This window comes from Schistocerca gregaria, chromosome 6, assembly GCF_023897955.1.
Source record: "Schistocerca gregaria isolate iqSchGreg1 chromosome 6, iqSchGreg1.2, whole genome shotgun sequence".
Lineage (NCBI taxonomy): Eukaryota > Metazoa > Arthropoda > Insecta > Orthoptera > Acrididae > Schistocerca > Schistocerca gregaria.
Genome location: NC_064925.1, coordinates 336,473,478 through 336,497,227, shown reverse-complemented (window position 1 = coordinate 336,497,227; position 23,750 = coordinate 336,473,478). Strand labels below are relative to the sequence as shown.

The 23,750-nt window shown below is 39.1% G+C and overlaps 1 protein-coding gene across 1 annotated transcript in view; it reads right to left on the bottom strand.

Annotated features, from left to right (window-relative positions):
* LOC126278873 (dynein axonemal heavy chain 2) overlaps positions 1 to 23,750 on the bottom strand; it is a 914,655-nt gene that overhangs the window by 798,273 nt on the left and 92,632 nt on the right. The window contains 3 exon segments of the mRNA XM_049979148.1: positions 17,882 to 18,058; positions 18,136 to 18,272; positions 18,359 to 18,524. Coding sequence (XP_049835105.1) covers positions 17,882 to 18,058; positions 18,136 to 18,272; positions 18,359 to 18,524 — 480 coding nt within the window.

Genomic DNA, 23,750 nt, shown 5'->3' with positions numbered 1-23,750 from the left:
AGAAGTGTGTAGCTGGCATTTGGTGAGAAGTTTTACAAAGAACAGGTTAGTATCATGTTTTAGGGGCCAGAGGAAGGGTTGTGAAGGAATGTTGGATGTGAGGAATTCTTGGAAGGCTTGTAAGGGATGATTTTGAAGTACTAGTGGTGGATCAAGTAGGAATCATGGTCAGAACTGTTCAAGGCAAGGTTCAATGTCATGTTTGCTGTTGAAAAGGTTTTGGGACTGGGTTGCAAAGTGATATTTGCAGCTGCGAAATGACAGGAAGAGAAACACCACAGTTGAAATACACTCCTGGAAATGGTAAAAAGAACACATTGACACCGGTGTGTCAGACCCACCATACTTGCTCCGGACACTGCGAGAGGGCTGTACAAGCAATGATCACACGCACGGCACAGCGGACACACCAGGAACCGCGGTGTTGGCCGTCGAATGGCGCTACCTGCGCAGCATTTGTGCACCGCCGCCATCAGTGTCAGCCAGTTTGCCGTGGCATACGGAGCTCCATCACAGTCTTTAACACTGGTAGCATGCCACGACAGCGTGGACGTGAACCGTATGTGCAGTTGACGGACTTTGAGCGAGGGCGTATAGTGCGCATGCGGGAGGCCGGGTGGACGTACCGCCGAATTGCTCAACACGTAGGGCGTGAGGTCTCCACAGTACATCGATGTTGTCGCCAGTGGTCGGCGGAAGGTGCACGTGCCCGTCGACCTGGGACCGGACCGCAGCGACGCACGGATACACGCCAAGACCGTAGGATCCTACGCAGTGCCGTAGGGGACCGCACCGCCACTTCCCAGCAAATTAGGGACATTGTTGCTCTTGGGGTATCGGCGAGGACCATTCGCAACCGTCTCCATGAAGCTGGGCTACGGTCCCGCACACCGTTAGGCCGTCTTCCGCTCATGCCCCAACATCGTGCAGCCCGCCTCCAGTGGTGTCGCGACAGGCGTGAAAGGAGGGACGAATGGAGACGTGTCGTCTTCAGCGATGAGAGACGCTTCTGCCTTGGTGCCAATGATGGTCGTATGCGTGTTTGGCGCCGTGCAGGTGAGCGCCACAATCAGGACTGCATACGACCGAGGCACACAGGGCCAACACCCGGCATCATGGTGTGGGGAGCGATCTCCTACACTGGCCGTACACCTCTGGTGATCGTCGAGGGGACACTGAATAGTGAACGGTACATCCAAACCGTCATCGAACCCATCGTTCTACCATTCCTAGACCAGCAAGGGAACTTGCTGTTCCAACAGGACAATGCACGTCCGCATGTATCCTGTGCCACCCAACGTGCTCTAGAAGGTGTAAGTCAACTACCCTGGCCAGCAAGATCTCCGGATCTGTCCCCCATTGAGCATGTTTGGGACTGGATGAAGCGTAGTCTCTCGCGGTCTGCACGTCCAGCACGAACGCTGGTCCAACTGTGGCGCCAGGTGGAAATGGCATGGCAAGCCGTTCCACAGGACTACATCCAGCATCTCTACGATCGTCTCCATGGGAGAATAACAGCCTGCATTGCTGCGAAACGTGGATATACACTGTACTAGTGCCGACATTGTGCATGCTCTGTTGCCTGTGTCTATGTGCCTGTGGTTCTGTCAGTGTGATCATGTGATGTATCTGACCCCAGGAATGTGTAAATAAAGTTTCCCCTTCCTGGGACAATGAATTCACGGTGTTCTTATTTCAATTTCCAGGAGTGTAGTTTAGGAGAAGGTAGGATAGCTTTCTGAGGTGAAGTCTGGCATGTTGTTGCAATCTGAAGTTGGCTTGGTGAATGATACAACAAAGGAAATATGAGGGATAGATAAATGCAGGATTTTGTAGAATGTGAGAAGTATGGTGGAGTGGACATTGGCAGATGAGGCATATAGGACACAGATTAAACAGGTAAGTGCATGAGATTGCTGTAATTGAAACTATGAAAGAGCCTGATGTAGAGTAGGATTACACCCAGAAACAGAGACTTTCAACGTTAGGCCTTTGGGAGTAACTCCAAGGAACAAGCAGATTTCAAGAAGCACAATGTGGCACCTTAGCTTTCGTAGTGCAAAAGCACATTTCCAAAAAGAACGGATATCGTATGTGATGTGATTCATCATGGCAAGAGAGGAGAGACTGGAATGATAGAAATAGTGGGAGTGGTAAAAAAGAGAAGCAGAGGGTGGAAAAAGGTAGAAAAATGGAAGAAAAGCAAGAAAAAAATTGGAAAAATCAGAAACATTCGTACAAAAATCCTGAGAATAGACAATGGTTAACAAGAGGTAAAGAGTGGGTGGGAATCTCTTGTCAGAAATGTGGTCTACATGACACAAAAAAATATTGCTAACCTTCATCAATTTTATTGTTGTTGTTGTGGTCTTCAGTCCTGAGACTGGTTTGATGCAGCTCTCCAAGCTACTCTATCCTGTGCAAGCTTCTTCATCTCCCAGTATTTACTGCAACCTACACCCTTCTGAATCTGCTTAGTGTATTCATCTCTTGGTCTCCCTATATGATTTTTACCCTCCACACTGCCCTCCAATGCTAAATTTGTGATCCCTTGATGCCTCAGAACATGTCCTACCAACCGGCCCCTTCTACTCAAGTTGTGCCACAAACTCCTCTTCTCCCCAATTCTATTGAATACCTCGTCATGAGTTATGTGATCTACCCATCTAATCTTCAGCATTCTTCTGTAGTGCCACATTTTGAAAGATACTATTCTCTTCTTGTCCAAATTATTTATCATCCATGTTTCACATCCAAACATGGCTACACTCCATACAAATACTTTCAGAAACGACTTCCTGACACTTAAATCTATATTCAATGTTAACAAACTTCTCTTCTTCAGAAATGCTTTCCTTGTCATTGCCATCCTACATTTTATATCCTCTCTACTTCGACCATCATCAGTTATTTTGTTCCCCAAATAGCAAAACTCCTTTACTACTTTAAGTGTCTCAATTCCTAATCTAATTCCCTCAGCATAGATGATGAGTGTTTGGAAACTGTAAACTTCATGTTATAACCATAGTCCACTTCAAGTGCTTTCTTTCTCATCATTGTCGATCCGGAAAGAAAGTGCCTTACAAAACACAGCACACACCTGAATAAAGGGGCAAATCATCAGTCATTCTGAGGATTAGTGTTTCTGAAAAGTGTTTATTCTATATTGATTTAGGAATAAATATATGAAGCATTGTATGAAGTATTTATGACATCCATACTAACATTGTTGTTCTGTGAATGAGTAAATAATAAATTGTTGTTTAAAATAATTAAATTTAAATCAGAGTTACCAACAAATAATAAGCAACTTCCCTATAATGACACTCCAGCCTTCTAGTTTCTTATTTCTCTTAACGAAGTTGTCTGTCACATCCAGTGGTGTAATACATACTGAATGACGAATGGAAGGGGTCTAATCCATTTAGTCTATTGTGAAAGGATAAAACATAATTATCGACCAAATTGAATCTAATCTAATTCCCTGAGCATCACCCGACTTAATTCGACTACATTCCATTATCCTTATTTTGCTTTTGTTGATGTTCATCTTATATCCTCCTTTCAAGACACAGTCCATTCCGTTCAACTGCTCTTCCAAGTCCTTTGCTGTCTCTGACAGAATTACAATTTCATCGGCGAACCTCAAAGTTTTTATTTCTTCTCCATGGATGTTAATACCAACTCCGAATTTTTCTTTTGTTTCCTTTACTGCTTGCTCAATATACAGATTGAATAACACTGGGGAGAGTCTACAACCGTGTCTCACTCCCATCCCAACCACTGCTTCCCTTTCATGTCCCTCGACTCTTATAACTGCCATCTGGTTTCTGTACAAATTGTAAATAGCCTTTCGCTCCCTGTATTTTACCCCTGCCACCTTTAGAATTTGAAAGTGAGTATTCCTGTCAACGTTGTCAAAAGCTTTTTCTAAGTCTACAAATGATAGAAATGTAGGTTTGCCTTTCCTTAATCTTTCTTCTTAGATAAGTCGTAATGTCAGTATTGCCTCACGTGTTCCAATATTTCTACGGAATCCAAACTGATCTTCCCCGAGGTCGGCTTCTACTAGTTTTTCCATTTGTCTGTAAATAATTCGTGTTAGTATTTTGCAGATGTGGCTTATTAAACTGATTGTTCGGTCTCATACATCTTGCTCACCAGATGGTAGAGTTTTGTCAGGACTGGCTCTCCCAAGGCTAATGGAATGCTGTCTACTCCCGGGGCCTTGTTTCGACTCAGGTCTTTCAGTGCTCTGTCAAACTCTTCACGCAGTATCATATCTCCCATTTCATCTTCATCTACATCCTCTTCCATTTCCATAATATTGTCCTCAAGTACGTCGCCCTTGTATAGACCCTCTATATACTCCTTCCACCTTTCTGCTTTCCCTTCATTGTTTAGAACTGGGTTTCCATCTGAGCTCTTGATATTCATACAAGTGGTTCTCTTTTTTCCAAAGGTCTCTTTAATTTTCCTGTAGGCAGTATCTATCTTGCCCCTAGTGAGATAAGCCTCTACATCCTTACATTTGTCCTCTAGTCGTCCCTGATCAGCCATTTTGCACTTCCTGTCAATCTCATTTTTGAGACGTTTATATTCCTTTTTGTCTGCTTCATTTACTGCATTTTTATATTTTCTCCTTTCATCAATTAAATTCAATATTTCTTCTGTTACTCAAAGATTTCTGCTAGCCTACTTGGTCCTCTGCTGCCTTCACTACTTCATCCCTTAAATATACCCATTCTTCTTCTACTCTATTTCTTTCTCCCATTTGTGACAATTGTTCCCTTATGCTCTCCCTGAAACTCTGTACAATCTCTGGTTTAGTCAGTTTGTCCAGGTCCCATTTCCTTAAATTCCCACCTTTTTACTCACCAACAACTACTTCACTCTGAAGGGCAGACACAGAAATGGATCAGGAGTATGGTCATGGCAACCAGGATGTCTCCTTCCTAAGCCAACCTTTCCATGGCTCACTTGGACGGGGTTTTCCTGGGATCCATAAGCATTCAGCCCCTGATCTGGTTTAGACACATTGATTACATCTTTGCCATAAGTACTCATGGTGAGGCTAATCTGTTAAAATTGCTGGAATCTCTAAGTACCCCCTCCCAAACAAATTTCATGAGTCTTATTCTGAAACTCAGGTGACTTTCCTTTATACTGATCTCACCTTCACCAAAGGTCAGCTAAACACTTGTGTTCACATTAAGACTACAAACAAACAACAGTAAGACTTACATTTTGAAAGATGTCACCCTGTCCATGTCAAACATTCCCTCCCAAATAGCCTTGACATTCAAGGCAAATGTATTTGTTTGGATGCAAACTCTTAAAGTCTCTCCAAAAAACATCTTAGGAGTACACCTCTTGTCACTGTTATCCCGGTCTTGAGTGCATTAATCACCTACTTTGACAAGGCTATGACTTCCTAAAATCTTGCCCTAAAATGAGAGTCATTCTGTCTCAAGTTTTTCCTGCCACACCTACAATATCTTTTCATCACCCTCCCAATTCCGGCAATATCCTTGTCAGTTTCTATGCTTCTTCTGCACCCATCTCCCTACCCTATGACTTCTGCCTGTGTGACCATCCTCACTGCAAGACTTGCCCTATGCACCCTCCGCTACCACTACATACACCACCACTGTAACTGGCAAAACATATACTATCAAAGGGAGAGCCACCTATGTAACAACGCGTCATATACCAGCTGTTATGTAAACACTGTTCGGCTTTTTACATTGGCTACCATCAAGTTATCAACTAGGATGGATGGGGGTAGGCAGAGGGTGTGTGCTGGAAACACACAATATCCTGTTGCAGAGCATGCTCTACAACATGACAGTAGTGACGTCAGTGCCTGTTTCGCCAAACATGCCATCTGCATTCGTCCCCAGAAACCAGTTTCTCATAACTCCGCAGGTGGGGACTAGCGCTATAACATGTCCTTGGTTCTCCCCACCCACCTGGCCTTAATTTACATTAATTTCCCCTGACTCAACGTTTATTCACAGAACTACTCCTTTCTTCACTCCATTTTAGTTTTCTACATCTTTCACTTTCTCCCCTATCTATTTTTCCCTGCCCCCCTTACACCTCTGTTACATACAATCCAGTTAGCTTTTCACTCTTGTTAACTCATTCTCAATGTTTTATCATTAATCTCTGGGTTGCATATTACTCTGTCTTCCACATTTAAGCTCTCGGGTTTTCAAATCTCATCTGGTGCAGTCGCCAATAATCAGTCTTTCCTTCTCATCCCGTGCGGTAAGACACCCCGACCAGTGGTTCTGGGTGACTTTTCCAAACTCTAAACCTTTTCCTACACCTCTCAAGTTCCTTCCCCTTCACCCCTCTTCCTTCCCTTTCAACCCTTCTTCGTGTAGAATAGATTTTTTATCTATTCAATTACATTAAAAAAACATTGTTATAAATTTATTACATTACTCTACGAATAATTCTATATCAGGATTTAAAAATTCCATGACTGAATAGTGCGAATTTTATCTTCAATTTAACATAAATTTTGACAGATATGTATTGAGGAGTCTGAGAGTAGAGTTTTAATCTATGAAATGAAACATGAAATTATCTTTTGTTTCTTCTGTCATACATACACTGAAAATGTTTTTCCATAAATAATTCTGGATTAGTACATGTAAAGATAAACAGTTCATAAATTTAAGTACACAGAATACTTAAAATATTAGGTCTGGGAATAAAGGCTGGCATGAATCACTGGGCTTAATGTTACACACATTTCTAATAATAGTTTTCTAAAGTAATAATATCCTATTTAAACTACTTGCCTTCCTCCAAAACAGTACTGTATATCTTACAATTGATGTACTTGAGTGAGATAACACTGTATGTGATAAGACCAGGGAAAAATGTTTTCCAGAAATACCCCAAGGAATTTGACGGAACCGGCTTTCCTAAGTTCCTGACTGTGATGAGTAATTTGAAAGTTGTTTGATTTTGACTGTTTTTGTTGGATCTGTATTTAAGATCCACAAATCCAATCACCCTGGCCATCTTATAGTTGCTGGCTACAAAGCTCCAACTGAATGTGTACCTGCCTTAGTTAATCAAGCCCTGCAACATATAGTACAAACAACATAAAAGATGCCAACCACTTATTAGATTGTCTGAAATCTGTGCCTATTCCATTCCCATCACATACCCTGTGTGTCACTATTGATACCACCTCCATCTGCACCAACATCCTTCATGTACATTGTGAGTCTACTGCTGAACATAACCTCACTCAGTAACACCTGATATCAAACATATAATATCATTCCTGCTTCCGTTAATCAACTTTATACTTACCAACAACTACTTCATCTTTGAGGGGCAGACATACAAAAAGATCATGGGCATAGCCATAAGAATAAGGATGGCTGCTTCCTATGGCAACCTTCTCATGGGTCACTTGGAGAGGTATTTCCTGGACTCCATAATCCAGTGGTTTGGTTTAGAAACATTGGTGACATCTTTGTCATATGGACTCAAGGTGAGGCTGATCTCATAAAATTTTTGGAGTCTCTAAATACATTCTCCAAATTAAATTTCACATGGTCCTATTCCAAATCCCATTCCACTTTACTTGATGTTAAGCTCATCCTCAATGAGTGTCAGCTACACACTTCCTTTAACTTTAAACTTACCAACAAACGACAGCACTTACATTTTGACAGTTGCCAACTGTTTTACATCAAATGTTTCCTTCCACAAGTGTATTTTTTCTTATGCAGGCTCTTTACAGCAATACACCAGACCATCATATCCAATCCTTATATAGCTTATCACTCAAAAAAAAATTAGGAGTATACCTCTTGTAATATAGTATTGTCTTGTCTTGAATGTATTAATCAGCTACTTTGAAAGGTTAAGACATCCTAAAATCATGCCCTGAAATGAAGTCCACTCTGTCCGGCATCTTCACCACCCCAACCCCCCCTCCCTCAAAATCACCGCAATATCCTGGTCAGACCCTATGCTCCTTCTGCACCCATTTCTCTGATCTATTGCTCCTACCATGTGACCATCCCCACTACAAGACTGGCCCTATGCACCCTCCTACCATCACCTATTCCAGTTATATAACTGACAAAACATATACTATCAAAGGAGAGCAACCCATAAAATGACATTTGCCATATGCCAGATGCTATATAAATACTGATCAGTTTGGATGAATGTGCACAGACAGAGGGTGTATACTGGCAACACACAATATGCTGTTGTAGACCATGCTCTACAATGTGACAGTCGTGATCTAGGTGCCTGTTTGACCACATGTGCCTACTGGATTCTTTTCACAGACACCAGTTTTTTAATTTCTTCAGTCTCACCATTTATTTTTAGTAACTATTCACTTCTTCACTCCATTTTAGTTTTCTATATATTTTATTTTCTATTTTGTCTATTTTCCCCATCCACCACCTCTGCCATATATAATGCACTTAGCTCGCCACTCTTATTAATTCTTGCACAATGTTTTGTCCATAATCTCTGTCTCACTTATCACCCCTTCACTCTAAGGCTTTTGAATCTCACCCAGTGTAGCTCCCAGCGAACAGTCTTTCCTTCTCATCCTGTCCAGTAAGTTTGACTTCTAGGCAACTTTTCTGAACTCCCCCCATTGCCTTAAACTCACCAGACCTTTTCCTGCATCCCTCTTCCCTCTCCTTCAACCGTTCTATCAGAAGGAGGAGACAATGGCTCCAAAAGCTTGCTCATTCCTAAACTACTGTATGTGTTTTCTCCTGCCAAAGCTTGATGAGTGGATTTTTTTATCTATTGCATTAATTTTAAAGATATATGTAATTAAGTTTGGCCACACCCTAAGTTACTTTTTCCATTCAAGCCTTTATGCTTGTTAGATTTCCAGATCTGACATTATAGTTAAGATTTCCAGACCTGGCATTATACTTTTGTTCCTATAATTTTTCTAAACCTGAAAATGCCCTTGATTATCTAATTAAGCCTCTGATTATGAATCTGAGTAAATTAGGTAAATTTCAAACATGGCAATCTTACATGAAAACAGAGAATGCACCATGACAACATACAGTGTATTAATCAAATGGTACCCTGAATTTTAATGCCTTTGGCGAATCCCATATTGTACGATTTAAGTTCCAACAGCCTGGATCCAAAATGTAAACATGATCACCTGGCCTTTGGGCCACTCCATGGTTCAGCAAATCAGTCTATCATTGTACCAACTGCACATGACTTAAGCAGTGTAAGTACATGTGAAAGATCTAACTGGTTTAATTATGTAAAAATTACAGCCTTGTGTGTCATCAATCAATATAATATAAAATAAATCAATACCATTTATCTCCAATTCACAAACACATTCACAGTTCACATAATTAGCACTTTTACAAAAAGCAAACAACACAAATCAATAATCCTCAAGGATGTGATATCTTTCAAAACATAAGGGTATATTTAAGTGAACTTTACATCTCTTTACTCCCAAGCTGTTTCACTACAACTTTCATTTTTCATGCAAACTTTACAGAGTCCTGATGGCCTCGATTTTGATGCTGATGGGTCATTGTGGTTAGGAAAATGGGCCAAGTGCTTCACATGCAGTCTCTCTTGTAAATCTCTGTACAGTACTCATCCCTGTCCCGTATAATCTGGTTCTGGTATATTCTTCAGTAATGATGCGGCTATTTGAAACCTATAATCAACGTAAATCTGTTCTTACCCCCATTATTTGTTTTGATGCACAAATGTATGAATCGAAAATACCAATATGTGCACAAAATGTACAAATCAAAAATACCAATATTGAACACATAAAAGAAAATCTTTTTATATTCTTTCATATATTTCCTTATGATTGAGAAGCATGCAAGTGTTTGGTCTTGCCAATCAATTCCATTCATTCCCTTGTTGCACTCACTTGGTTTTGAAGCACAATTACATCCTTGTACAATCATTTCTACTGGTTCACATTTTTTCATCACTTAATGTGAACATATAGCTTCACAGTGAGTATTCGATTGCAGCTCCTTATTCTGTATTCCAACCTATTTAATTTTACTTTACAGAAATCTTTTGGCAAATTCTTTCTATTTGAAAATACTGTGCCAATGACATTTGTTTTATAATTATGTGATAGTGTCATACACAAATTTGATAAAAAGTATAAAAAGCATCAATTATCTAGGCATTATAACACTGACTGTGATAGCTTTGGAGGTGCTATCATCACAGTTTATCTTGCTGTGGTCTGTATATATTTTAAAGTCGTAGCAATAACCTGAATCTGACTCGCATAATTCGTAAAATTTAATACCAAATTGATTCCTTTTCGATGAATTGCATTGTTTGTAAGATTCGTCGCCTTTAAATTACCCAAGTAATTTATCGATAGTAATGTTGTATTTCATTGTATAACTTCTTTAAATTTTTGATTCAAATACTTTATCACAGGTTTTATTTTACTCAGTTTGTCTGTGGTGGTAACCAGATCATTATCTGTAAAGTGCAAATGTCTCGTAATTTGCATATATATTTTTGGCAGCACTGTATTTCGAAATATGGGTGCCTCTGTAACAGCCCTCTTCGACCAATTCAGTTGGTTTTTCACCCGTGCCATTCTTACAGACAACACAAAATATCTTTTAATTCCTTCATAATTCATAGGAAACCAGTTGTTATTGATTCTTTGTATTCTGTTTGGATTGGTTTGTGTTTGTTCTGTGTACTGGTTAGTATCGGTTACAATATTCTCCCAGACCATGTTATCAAATATTACGTTAAATACAGGGTGGAGCAGAGGTAATGTGTGTTTTTTGAACTGCTAGTATGTAGCAATGAGAGGGGGTATTGACCTCGAACATATGTTGGCAGACTGCCCATACACTGCAGTTGCAGTCACTATGGAGCATTGGAGTGTAGAGCATTGTGTGTTCATTGTCGAGCAGTCAGTACTTTAGAAACAATGATTCCGTAGTCACAGTGCAACATCTTTTCTGTCAAAATTTTAGAATGGGACGTCGAGGTGCAGTGCCTGATCGAAATATTGTACTCCGATGGGTTGCAGTGTTTAGAAATACTGGATCTGTGATGCAAAAGAAACCACCTGGTCTTCCCCGTTCAGTTGATATTCTGGGAAATGTAGACCGAGTGAGAACAGCAGTTCTTGCTAGTCCGAAACGATCGGCTAGACGACGGGCTGTAGCGCTGGGTATGTGACATCGTTCGCTTCACCGCATCTTACATGATGATCGTAAGTTTCACCCGTACAAGATAATGATCATTCAGCAGCTTAGTGAAGGGGATTTTGCACAGCGCAGAGAGTTTTGTCGCATAATGGACGAAATTGTTACGGAAGATGCAGATGCTATAGTCTTCACGTTAGTGATGAAGCACATTTTAGCTGGCCAGAGTGGCCGTGCAGTTCTAGGCGCTACAGTCAGGAACCGAGAGACCGCTACGGTCGCAGGTTTGAATCCTGCCTCGGGCATGGATGTGTGTGATGTCCTTAGGTTAGTTAGGTTTAAGTACTTCTAAGTTCTAGGAGACTGTTGACCTCAGAAGTTAAGTCCCATAGTGCTCAGAGCCATTTTTTGAAGCACATTTTCATGTAGACAGTTATGTCAATGTTCAAATTTGTCAGGATTGGGCACCGGAGAACCCACATGAATTACACCAAAGACCTCTCCACAGTTTAAAAGTAACAGTGTGGTGCTACATTTCAAAGATGGGGATTGTTGGACCCTATTTTTGTCTAAAGGAAGAAACTACAGTTACTGTGACATCAGCACGCTACGTTAAAATGTTAAACAACTTTCTTCATCCAGAACTTGAAAGGCGTCAAGTGAACATGAGAGAAATATGGTTTCAGCAGGATGGTGTCACAGCTCACACGACGAGAACACCCATGGAAGTGGTTTGACAAATGTTCCCAGGACATGTTATTCCGAGATATGGTGATGTTTACTGGCCCCTTCGCTCACCCAATTTGTCAATATGCGACTTCTCCTTGTGGGGTATTTAAAATCATAAGTCTACATGAACAAGCCACGCACGATCAATGACCTAAAGCATTCCATTCGTGAGGAAATTGAAGCCCTGCTGAATGAGATATTGCAGAGAGCCATATATAACTTTCAGGAGAGGATCCAAATTTGTACCCAGCAAGAAGGACGTCATCTCCAATATATTATTTTGCAAGCGTAATTAAAGAATGTATATTTCAAAACTGCATTAAAAATCTGTCAATAAATGCTTGTTTTTATTATTTTTATCAAACCATGTCCCAGTCATTCAATAGCAAAAACATGTGTTTCCTCTGCACCACCCTGTATATCTAGCCTTCTTTTATTTACTCCTATTATGCCAGGAGTCACTGTATAGTTCCTGATTTTAGGGCCATTTCGTATTTCTTTCCAAATCCATGGATCTGGTAGTTGATCTTCATCAGCAATATCATCCTCAATAACTAATATCCTGTGTTTTTGTCATGCAGGATGTACAATGTAACTACTGTGTGTTTTTGTCATACAGGATGTACAATGTCACTACTGTCACTGTTGGTTGCAGAAATATCAACATAATGCTCACTGTTCTCATCACATTTACATTTTGAAAACATTTTGTGGGGATGTGTCCCTAACATTCAAGAACGTATATTTCAATTTGCAAACATGACCGAGAATAAAACGTAGCTGAGTGTGATACAAAGAGATAATAAGAATCTATCATGAGCCTGGCCTGTGCTGTATGTGGTGGGGCACATCACAAGTCACAACTGTTGTACCGCGGGCCAGGACTGTGATGTTTTCATTTGGCCCAACCAAAGTGCTGCAGGTCAGGTTCATGAAGTTTACATTTTGCCCAACCTATGAACCACAGGCCAAGCTTGTGATACCCACATTTAGTCCGAATACCTGACCACGAGTCTCACACATAGTTGTCAGTTAAAGGGTTAAATCAGATTATGGTTGAATTCAACAAATCAGCTCTACTACTAATGATTCTAACCTTCACCACTTTATAAACTAATATTTAATTAATAAAATCACAACTTATCATTATGCCAGTCTATATATACTCTACTCCAACCAAAAACATTCTGTCAGCATCCATGAACCACACAGTCATCACCTATACGAAAGCTCGCAGTCACTCGGTTCACATTATATAGTGAAGAGCACCACTGCCCATGCCTAGAAATCACAAGAGTAAAATTATGTAACAAGTTTACGACCAGAAGTTACAAAAGCAACATCTATGATTCTGAAACTGTTGCAATAGTTGGGTTACATATCCATGAAAGTTAGCAGCCTGATGCACTACTATATTTTTATCAAATTGTGTGTAAAAATCAGTGTTCTTGATTCACTATGAGAAATGTACATAATTGACTATTATTTTACAAACTTTGAATTCTAAAAGTTTTAGTGTGTAGTGTGCAGACAAGAGCTTTAAGTCTGTCGTGAACTGTTTAGAACATGTACTGCCACTGAGAATAAACACAGTATCTAAGTGCTAGCATGATATTTGTGAAATATAAAGAAGAGTGTACGATAAAATGGACATCTCTTGATTGTGATTAAAGTTCTGTATATTGTTGAACTGTGATGCCATCATCTAAGATACTATAAGATTATGAAACTTCAATTCTGCTGCATCACCATGGAACTTAAGTCTACCATCAAGTTAGTACACTTCCACTGTGATTACCTCTTTGACACCCGTATCTTTGAATCCAACTGCTGCAGTTCCAAAATGAAATGGTGGAAGGTAGAGGGCTACCATACCACATAAGCCCCATTGGTGCACATGTCAGTGTAACTTTGTACTTGAACACAACATGGGTGGGTATGAAAATGGGTATGAAAATGATTACATTTTCAATTCTCTGTAACATTTAGGATGGCCACCAGAGTGCATTAGTGTTGTTCACATTTAGTTTTATTACCAGGCCTAGTAGGGTACAATAGGGGCATGAACAGCAGCAGACACTGAGTGATCAACGTGAAGGACATGGAGATGTCTTGCCTCATAAGAGACAGTGTTGACAGGATTTGAAAGGTGCCTCATTTTCAGTCTCCATTTGACCAGTTGGTTGAATTGTGCAATGTCTAAATTTGTGGAGCATTCAGATTTGACAGTGGCCTGATGCTGGACTACATGGGAATGTGAGGCCAGGCATACTCATCAAGCAAATACCAGTTGACAATATATGTCCACCACATGGGCAAATCACTGTACTGTGTACAAAGCTCATTGTAACTCCTTCACATCTGCACCTACCATTCAAGAACAAGTAATCTGTGTCATCCTCCATCACTGGTTGGATATTAGCAGCAGCCAAACTAGAAAATTACCATTCCAAGTGTAGGCTGTCATTAACACCATAACACGAAAAGCTTCTAATGTGTTCAGGGATGAATTGCAGATCTGCACTACCCAGGAGCCCATTTTCAAAGAATATGGCCACGAGATGGGATGTCTTTCTCCAATGTTTTGGAGAGTCACAATGTGTCATGGTGTTGGGTGCCGTGTGGTACAACTTTGTGTCCTGGCTGGAAGTGACTTGTGGTACTCTTAACAACACATTGGTACATAACAGTAGTTCCTCATCTGTTATTCTCATGCAACAGTATCATAAAGCCAGTTTTCAACAGGACAATTCTCGTCCACAAATGGCATGCGTCTCAACAAATTGTGTATGTGATTTTGAGGTACTGTAGTGGCCAGTTACAACAGTTTCCAGCCAACTTACCTCAAAAAATGATGTAATGGCTTTATGACATCCTTTCAAAATGAACCAGTGCAGGTATTTAAGCCAGAGGGGATGCAAAGTCATACTGATAAGTGGGCTCATGCTGCAACATTCTTTGTAACTTTGGCTTGGTTTTGTTATCACTGAAATGACATCACTTCCCCTTTCAAGCCATGAAGTTTTATTTCATTTCATTTTATCCCCTGTGTGTTATTAACATTTTAAAGAACATAGTTCTTATATAGAAAAACAATGATCTGTAATTATTATAAATAAACTGGAAGCAGTCTTGATCGCATAACTTTTTTAATGTGGTGAGCAGTTTCAATCTTTTTATAAGATCATCTTCAGATCGACAATAAACAGGAATCGATATAAACATATAGAGGATGAGATCACACATTCATAAAACAGTAAATAACGCTGGGTGTTTTACTTTTTTCATCAGGCTGTGTATACTTACTGATATTCATAATGCCCCCCCCCCTTCCAAAAAAAAGTTCTCTCCTGCCCTCCTTTACTTTGTTGGAAATAATTGTTCCCATTGTACTTGTACATCCATGGTGTATTTATCATTCAAATTCTGTTTTCACAGTATTTCGATTAAAATATTTACTTTAGCCAAATAGAAATCCTGATGTTAAACTGGTAATTCTACTGTTTTCATATTACGTCAGTTAATTCATGTGTTTCATAAGAAGATATTTCAATGTATACAACTTGTTGCAGCATAAATGGGGATATTTGTTGGATGGCAATTAAATGAATAAATTAATAATTTCATGATACTGTATTTATATTTCTTCACTTTTATGAAATCACTGACACAGGTCACTTTAAATATCATTTGATGCACTGTTGCATGTGTCTATGTCTGAATAAGAGCATTACAAGAACCATATTCAGAAACAATTGTTCTGTATAACAAAATTTCTCATTATTTTGAGAAACTTTGCCTCTTACAAACAATTACGGATAATTGCAAGTCAAGAAACAGCTAACAGGAATTATTTTGGTTTCAAGTAAACAGCCACATTTTTAAAAATATTTTCTATTATCACCCATTAGGAGGGGCGTTTGAAAAGTCCGTGCAAAGTCCGAGAGATGGCACCACTGGCGCATATCGAGGTCATGTTTAGTTAGTAGTATCTTTGGAAAGAATGCACACCAAGTTTCAGCCATATTGGTCAATTTCTTTGTGTTTGGCATTTGTGTGAATCAAGGAAGTCAAGTGATTGTCAAAAAATGGACAAAAAAGAATTTCGTGTGGTGATTAAACATTACTTTATGAAGGGCAAAACGCCTCAGGAGACTAAAGAGAAGCTTGATAAACATTACAGTGACTCTGCACCTTTGATTAGAACAGTTTATAAGTGGTTTCAAAATTTTCGGAGTGGCCATATGGGCACAAGTGATGCTGAACATTCAGGAAGCCCTGTGTAGGCTCTATAAATCACTGATAAAATCCATGATATGGTGATGGATTACAGAAGAGTTACAGTGTGTGAGATTGCTAGTGCTGTTGGCATCTCAAATGCACGGGTACATATTTTGCATAAACATTTGGACATAAGAAAGCTATCCACAAGGTGGGTTCCACGATTGCTCATGCTTGACCAAAAACGGAATCATGTGAAGTGTTGCACGGATGGTTTTCACTGTTCAGGAAGAATCCACAGGACTTAATTGTCATTTTGTCACTGTGGATGAAACATAGATACTGTACTACTATACTCCTGAGACCAAACAACAATCTAAACAATGGGTTACCAAGTGAGAATCTGTACCAAAATAGGCGAAGACCATTCCTTCGGCCGGAAAGGTTATGGCGACTGTCTTTTAGGATTCGCAAGGGATAATCCTCATCGACTATCTGGAAAAGGGTAAAACTATTGCAGTTGAATATTATTCATCATTATTGGACCATTTGAAAACCAAGCTGCAAGAAGAAAACTGAACTGGATGAAAAACACCGGCAACTGGACCGCAAAAAAGTCATTTTCCAACATGACAATGCACTAGGACACACCTCAGCAGTTGTGGTCACAAAATTAATGTGAATAGGTTTCCAACTCATTTCACATCCCCCCTATCGTCCAGACTTGGCCCCCTTGGACTACTATTTGTTCCCCAGTTTGAAGAAATGGCTGGTGGGACAAAGATTTTATTCAAACAAGGAGGTAATTGCAGAAACTAATAGCTATTTTGCAGACTTGGACAATTCCTACTATTCGGAAGGTATCAACAAATTAGAACAGCATTGAACAAAGTGTGTATAGTCTAAAAGGAGACTATGTCAAAAAATAAAAAAAATGTTTAATGCAAACACGTGAGTTGTTTTGATTTTTCACAGACTTTCCTAACGCCCCTCATAGGTGATGCACATTCTGTTAATTTTTCTAACAATTTTGCAAGAGACAGTAGGACACAATTTGTAAGAACTCATTTAGTAAGAGATGTAGCTGAGTATTGAAAGTTATATCTTGGTAATTTCAGTCCAAAACACATCTGCCCATCAAAGAAGCTGCAGGTGGCCCTTGGCAGCTCCACAGCTGACAACGAGAAAACAGTAGAATTAAAACTGCTAGAATTCTGTTTTATTTGTTGCACAGCTACTACTCTCATACTGTTATTGTGAATAGAAAAAGAATTTGGTGGAAACACACTTTTGTTCCAATACCTTACCCTTAACTGATGTATAATTGATGGTGTATGACCCCATCAATAAACCATATGAATTGTTAAGTCTCAAATACCACTAGATTTTTAAAAAATGAGCCAACTGAATGTGATTTTTCATAATCACTTAAGAGACAAGTGGTGATTGACAAAAAAAAATAATAATCAGAAACCATCATGAATATACTCAAACCTAAATTGCTGATACTGTTTGGCAAACGTGTAAACCACAGACAACAAGCAGGGTCAAGGTCAAATCTTTCTCCAAGAATCTTTTGAACATAAAACAACTGTAGTACCAGAACAGCTTAAGTAAAAAGCATCTGTAGTTTCACAAGCACTTTGAATGAACCACATCTGTTGACATTAGAAACCAAAACCTAAAACTAGTTAAAATATACATTAAAAAACTATAACTCCATTGGTTTATACCTGATAATATCACTGTACCATGATGTTGCCTGCACTTCCAATATTGTATGTTTTACATCCTGTATTGCTTGGAGACTACAGCGGAAAGTGCTCTCAACTTTATCACATGTGGCTTCAAACTCAGGACCTTCTGTCCCTCCAAACATGGGCCTTGGTATTACTTCTGTCTCATCCATCCTGAATAGAGTCAAAAAGTCAGCAAGGAACTTCTCCACACAAAATATCAAATGACTTTATGTGGAAAACTACCATACCTCCCAAAGACTCTCATGGCTTCACATACTTCCACCATGTCTCGGCATCTTTGGGTGAATGAATCAACATGATTGAATATTGATGCTTTATCTAAATCCCACTGGCATTTAGAATATTCCGTGTGGGCCTCAGCAATCTAAACCCAGAAGTGGAATATTCTAGAACAACTTGAAAGGAGAATCAGTAATACTAGAAACAGAAAAATAATAGAATACAACTTACTTTTTCGTAAATAAATCTATACTTTACACAGCATGAGATGCAGGCCTCTAATGTTTTAATTCCTTTTCTAGTATATCCTGAGAATATTTCATCCAGGTTTACTGAACGCTGGCATTTAATAATTATCTGATTGCTCAGAGCACGGCACAGACCTGTAATCTTCCCCCTTCAAAGATATAGGAAAGATATAATGATCAATTTTACAATAACAATAAAAATAAAGATCAATTTTACAAAAACAATACAAATACAGACAATAAACAATTAACATAAGAATCAAGCAAAACTTTTTCTGTAACACAATGTATGACTGTAAAAAGAACAAATACAATTTTTTGATTAAATTACAAGGTTAACTGTGAAAATGAAGTTGTGATTCATCATATAACTCCAAGATATTCTTAACTGTCTTTATCACTGGTCACTGCAAAATCAAGAGCTACAGTGCATAGTCTATGGACTTTGATGGAAAACACAGCTGGGCTGTATTACCAGTTGCATACAACACTAAACATTAATAGTACCACCCTCAGTTTTTAACTGGCACGCTTCACAGTGCAGGTCATATGAAGCATTAAAGATCATTATGGGTGAAACTCACATACACAAAAAAATTTTGACAAGCACAATAGTATTGTTGTAGGTACTTGCACAGATGGTTAAAGTAATACCTCTCTAACATTAAACAAAGGATTCACAATAGGAAAGAGATTTATATTACTCTTCAACTGTCTGGGACCTAGTTACACATAGTGTCCTTCAAGAGTCCACCTTAATTAATGACCTTTGATTAGTAATATTAGCAGATACTAGTCTTGTTTTGCACATAGATGATAGAAACATTACAAGAAACACCAGATCAAGCACAATTAACAAAAATGATGAAAGACAATCACTTAATTGTGGCAGATTGATGAGTGGTGCAGCTTACATCTACATCTATACTCAGCAAACCACTGTGAAATCCACGACAGAGGGTATGTCCCATGGTACCAGTTATTACAGTCTTTGTCCCATTCCACTCACATATGGAGTATGGGAAGAATGACTGTCGAAATGCCCCATGTGTGCTGAAATTAATCTAAAGTTGTCCTCATGATCCCTATGGGAGCAATACGTAGGGAGTTGTAGTATTTCCCTAGAGTCATCATTTAAAGGCAGTTCTTGAAACTATAAGTAGGCTTTCTTGGGATTGTTGACATTATCTTCAAGAGTTTGCTAGTTCAGTTTCTTCACTATCTCTGTGAAACTCTTCCATGGGTCGAACAAATCTGTGTCCATTCATACTGCCTTTCTCTGTATATGTTCAACATCCCTTGTTAGCCCTATTTGGTATGGGTCCCACACAAATGAGCAATATGCTGGGACAGGTTGCATGAATGATTTGTAAACAATCTTCTAGGTAGACTGATTGTATTTTCCCAGTATTTATTATCTTATCAATCAGAGTGTGTGTGTTACAGATATTCTCCCAAACACCTGTATCAATTTCCACCAAATTTGGCACAGAAACAGTAGGCCTCATGGATATCAGCATTGAGGGGTTTACACCTCCTAGCTCCAATAGGAGAGGAGATAAGGGCCAAAATGGGTTTGTTGTGGCCCGTGGCATGCAGACTGCCCTGCATGACAGGAATTTTGTGCAGTAATAGTATCAATGTGTTTTGCAGGACAACCAACATGTCAGGGGTAAAAAAAGGTTTCATGGGCCCTGATATGTAGGCTGCCTTGCATGACAAGTGGGTAATGTTGTAGTAGTATCAGTTTGAGTTATTGACCTGCTTTGTGTGGCATCCTATATTTCATGGGCAAATAAATGATTTCAAGCCCCTGATGTGTAGCCTATCCTGTGTGACTGGCATGGCATGGGAGTAGTATCAACCTGCTTTATGAACTTTATAGCAGGGTTACATGTACTGATGAACATAGGTGGGGAGAGGTTGAGATGGAGAGAGGAGGTTATGGACAGAGTGAGGAGGAAAAGGAAATGGACAGAGGGAGGGGAGGAGAGCGAAGTGCATGAGACAGGTGGAAGATGCAGATGGATAGTGAGCAGGGGGAAAAGGCAGAGGGGGAGGTGGAGATGGAAAGCTAGAAGGGGAGGAGGACACAAGGAAATGGCCAGATGGAGGGAGTTCTAGTAACAAAGCAAAAGCTACCATCTACTTTACCCACAAATGAACTTATGTGATCTTTCCATTTCACATCACTAAAGAGTGTTACACCCAGGTATTTCTATGAGTCGACAGACTCCAACCACGTCTAACTGATACTATAGTCAGAGGATACTATGTTTTTCATTTTGTGAAGTGCATCATTTTACATTTCTGAACATTTAAAGCAAGTTGCCAATCTTTGCACTGCTTTGAAATCTAATCAAGATCTGACAATATTTGTGGAGGTTGTTTCAGACAGTACTTCATTATAGATAACTTTATCATCTGCAAAAAGCCTGGTGTTACTATTAATATCACATGCAAGGTCAGACATATATAAAATGAACAGCAAGTGTCTAAAATACTTCCCCACAGCACTCCTAAAGTTACTTCAACATTTGTTGATGATTCTCTATTCAAGGTAACATGGTGCATTCTCCCTACCAAGAAATTCTCAATCCAGTCATAAATTTAGCTTGATGTCCCATACAATACATAGATACATACATGGTATAGATAGGTATGGTAGTGAGTCAAACGCTTTTTGGAAGATTTCATATGACTGATGCTTTCGGAATACATGCTAGTTGGTGGTCATTCTGTTCAAGATATCTGATTATGTTTGAGTTTTCAGAATACGTTTCAAGAATATACAACAAATTGATGTCAAGGACAGTGAATGGTAGTTTTGTGGGTCACTTCTGCTACCAGTCTTGTAAGTGGGTGCGATCTGTGATTTTTTTCAACTACTGGACATGACTTTTTGTTTGAGGGATCTATGATAAACTATAGTTAAAAAGACTAGTTAGGCCACAGATTCAGTATAGAATCTATTAGGGATCCCATTGGGTACTGGAGTTTTTTTTAACAATCTCAGCTATTTCTCAACACCACTGACACTAATATCTATTTCACTCATCCATTCAGAGATTGGGACAGTGCTCTTTAATTTTCCTTTGTAAAGGAACATTTGAAAATGTAGTTAAGCATTTCTGCTTTTGATCTGCTACCCTCAATGTCAGTCCCTGCCCCATCACAAGTGATAAGACACTAACTTTGGTGTCACTAATAGCCTTTAGCAACTTTAACATATGAACAAAATTTCTTTTTATTTTGTGACAGATCATTAGATAAAATTCTGCTAGATTAGTCACTGAAGGCTTCACACATTGCTCTCTTTAGATCCAAAATGTGTTTCATTCAGCACCTCTCTATCTATAGCCCTATGCTTTGTTTTGCAACTATTATGCAACTGTCTCTTTCTCTTTAGAAGTTGCTTCACAATGAGTGTATACCCTGGAGGGTCCCTCCCATTATGAACTGTTCTACTGGATACACATCTATCCAGTGCACGGTCAATAATCCTTTTAAACTTGAGCCATGGCTCCTCTACATACTCCTGTCCTGTGCTATAAGTTTCAAGTTCCTAATTGAGATACAATGCTATTGCTTTTCTATCTAGTTTCCTGAACATACAAAACAGTACACTATGTTAGAAGTTACCACTATCTTTTACTTTAAGCACACACTCTCCCACACACAAACAAAACAACCACAGCTGTGGCAACACTAATTTGTTTGTAAGTATCTGCACTGACTGACAAGAGGGGGGTGGCAGGGGGGGGGGGGGGGCAGGAAAGGCATGTGGCAACTGGGATTGGGTTAAGATGTACAGTGCAAGGGCAGATGAATAGATAATTGGGTGTATGATTTTTGGAGATGGGGCAAGTAACATTCAGAAACAGTAAAGGAGAGGGTGGGTATATAAATAATAAGTTTGAACAGAGGAGGAGAGGTTGGAAAATTTACTGAAGAGGAAAAATGAAGTTCTATTTATGCGGGGAGACAACTGATTAGTTGTCATTCACATACAACACTAGACAATAACTGCAGCACTGCCCTTATATAGTGCGACTGCTTTCACATGTGGATCTATCTCTTGTAATTTATGACTTGACTGAAAGAATTATACATTAGTCTGTCATTATCCCATGCTGGATTTTTCATTGTTTGATTTTGACTGAGGTAAAAGATGCTGATGAATGTATAAGACAGCTGTTGTACCTAGCTATCCATAGGGGAATGACCTTTGTGGCACAAGATTGCAAGTTGGATTAACACGAGAATCTACAGAAATATAGCAAAGAGTGTGTGAGTGACTAAGATATTAAGCACATGACAAAAGATAGTCAATATTGTGGAGATGAATAATGTTAAAATTTCAAGTTCTTTGTTGTACTGAGGAATGATGATCAGTGACTGTTCCACAGTGGCTACAGGTTTGATGTTCCAGAGACAGAGAAAGAGCAGGAAATCTGTTTCTGGACTAGCTACTAGGTACAATATTGTTAATCTATAAAGGCTCTTAGACTACCCATCTCAAATATAATACCCATAGGTTTCATGATTCTAAGAAAAGAACTTTTTCATATGAAATGGTTAACAGTGAGGCTGTACAGAGAGAGTGTCCAGATAGGCCTCTGTCAAAGGTGCAAGCACAGAAGAAGCACAAAACTGATCATGAATTCTCCTACCCCTCATGATGTTATGCGAAGAAGTCTTTTCCTGGGCCCACAACTGTGAACACATGATGTGTCATTCCTCTCAAATATCATCACAAAAAAACAAGTACTACCAAACACACATATATCACTATCACCAGCTCTGGGATAGTAGTGGGCTAGTTTCACACATCTGCCACCTATACTGCTCAATCATTATCCTCTTGTCAGGCATGCAGTCAGAACATATTCATCAACAGAGTTCTTGCTGCTTCTTCACTACGGTATTGTAAAATCTGAAGGTCATCAAGCAGGTGTTGAAGCAGATATGCTGTTTGACCAGAGGCTTCCAATTTAAAGCAATTCTACTGGGTAAGGACTATTAATAATTCATTGTGAGTAATAAAATATGTTCTTTGTTATACATCATAATGAAATAAAATTAAGCAAGCTGCCATAAACAATAAGACATAAATTTTATTTTCAATTTTATAAGAAATTTTACATAATTGGCAATTTATTAATTACAACCATACATTTATTTTATTTATTTATTTAGATCTCATAAATACAATAAGTGGGATATTTGCATGGATGTGTCAGATTATTACAAATTAAGCAAAAGGAACACATAAGAAACCATCTCGCAAGAGGAGATATAGGTGTAAGACAAAATGCACTTTAATAGACATAGACAAAACTGCAATTAAAAAAATTAAAATAAGGGTAGCTCTT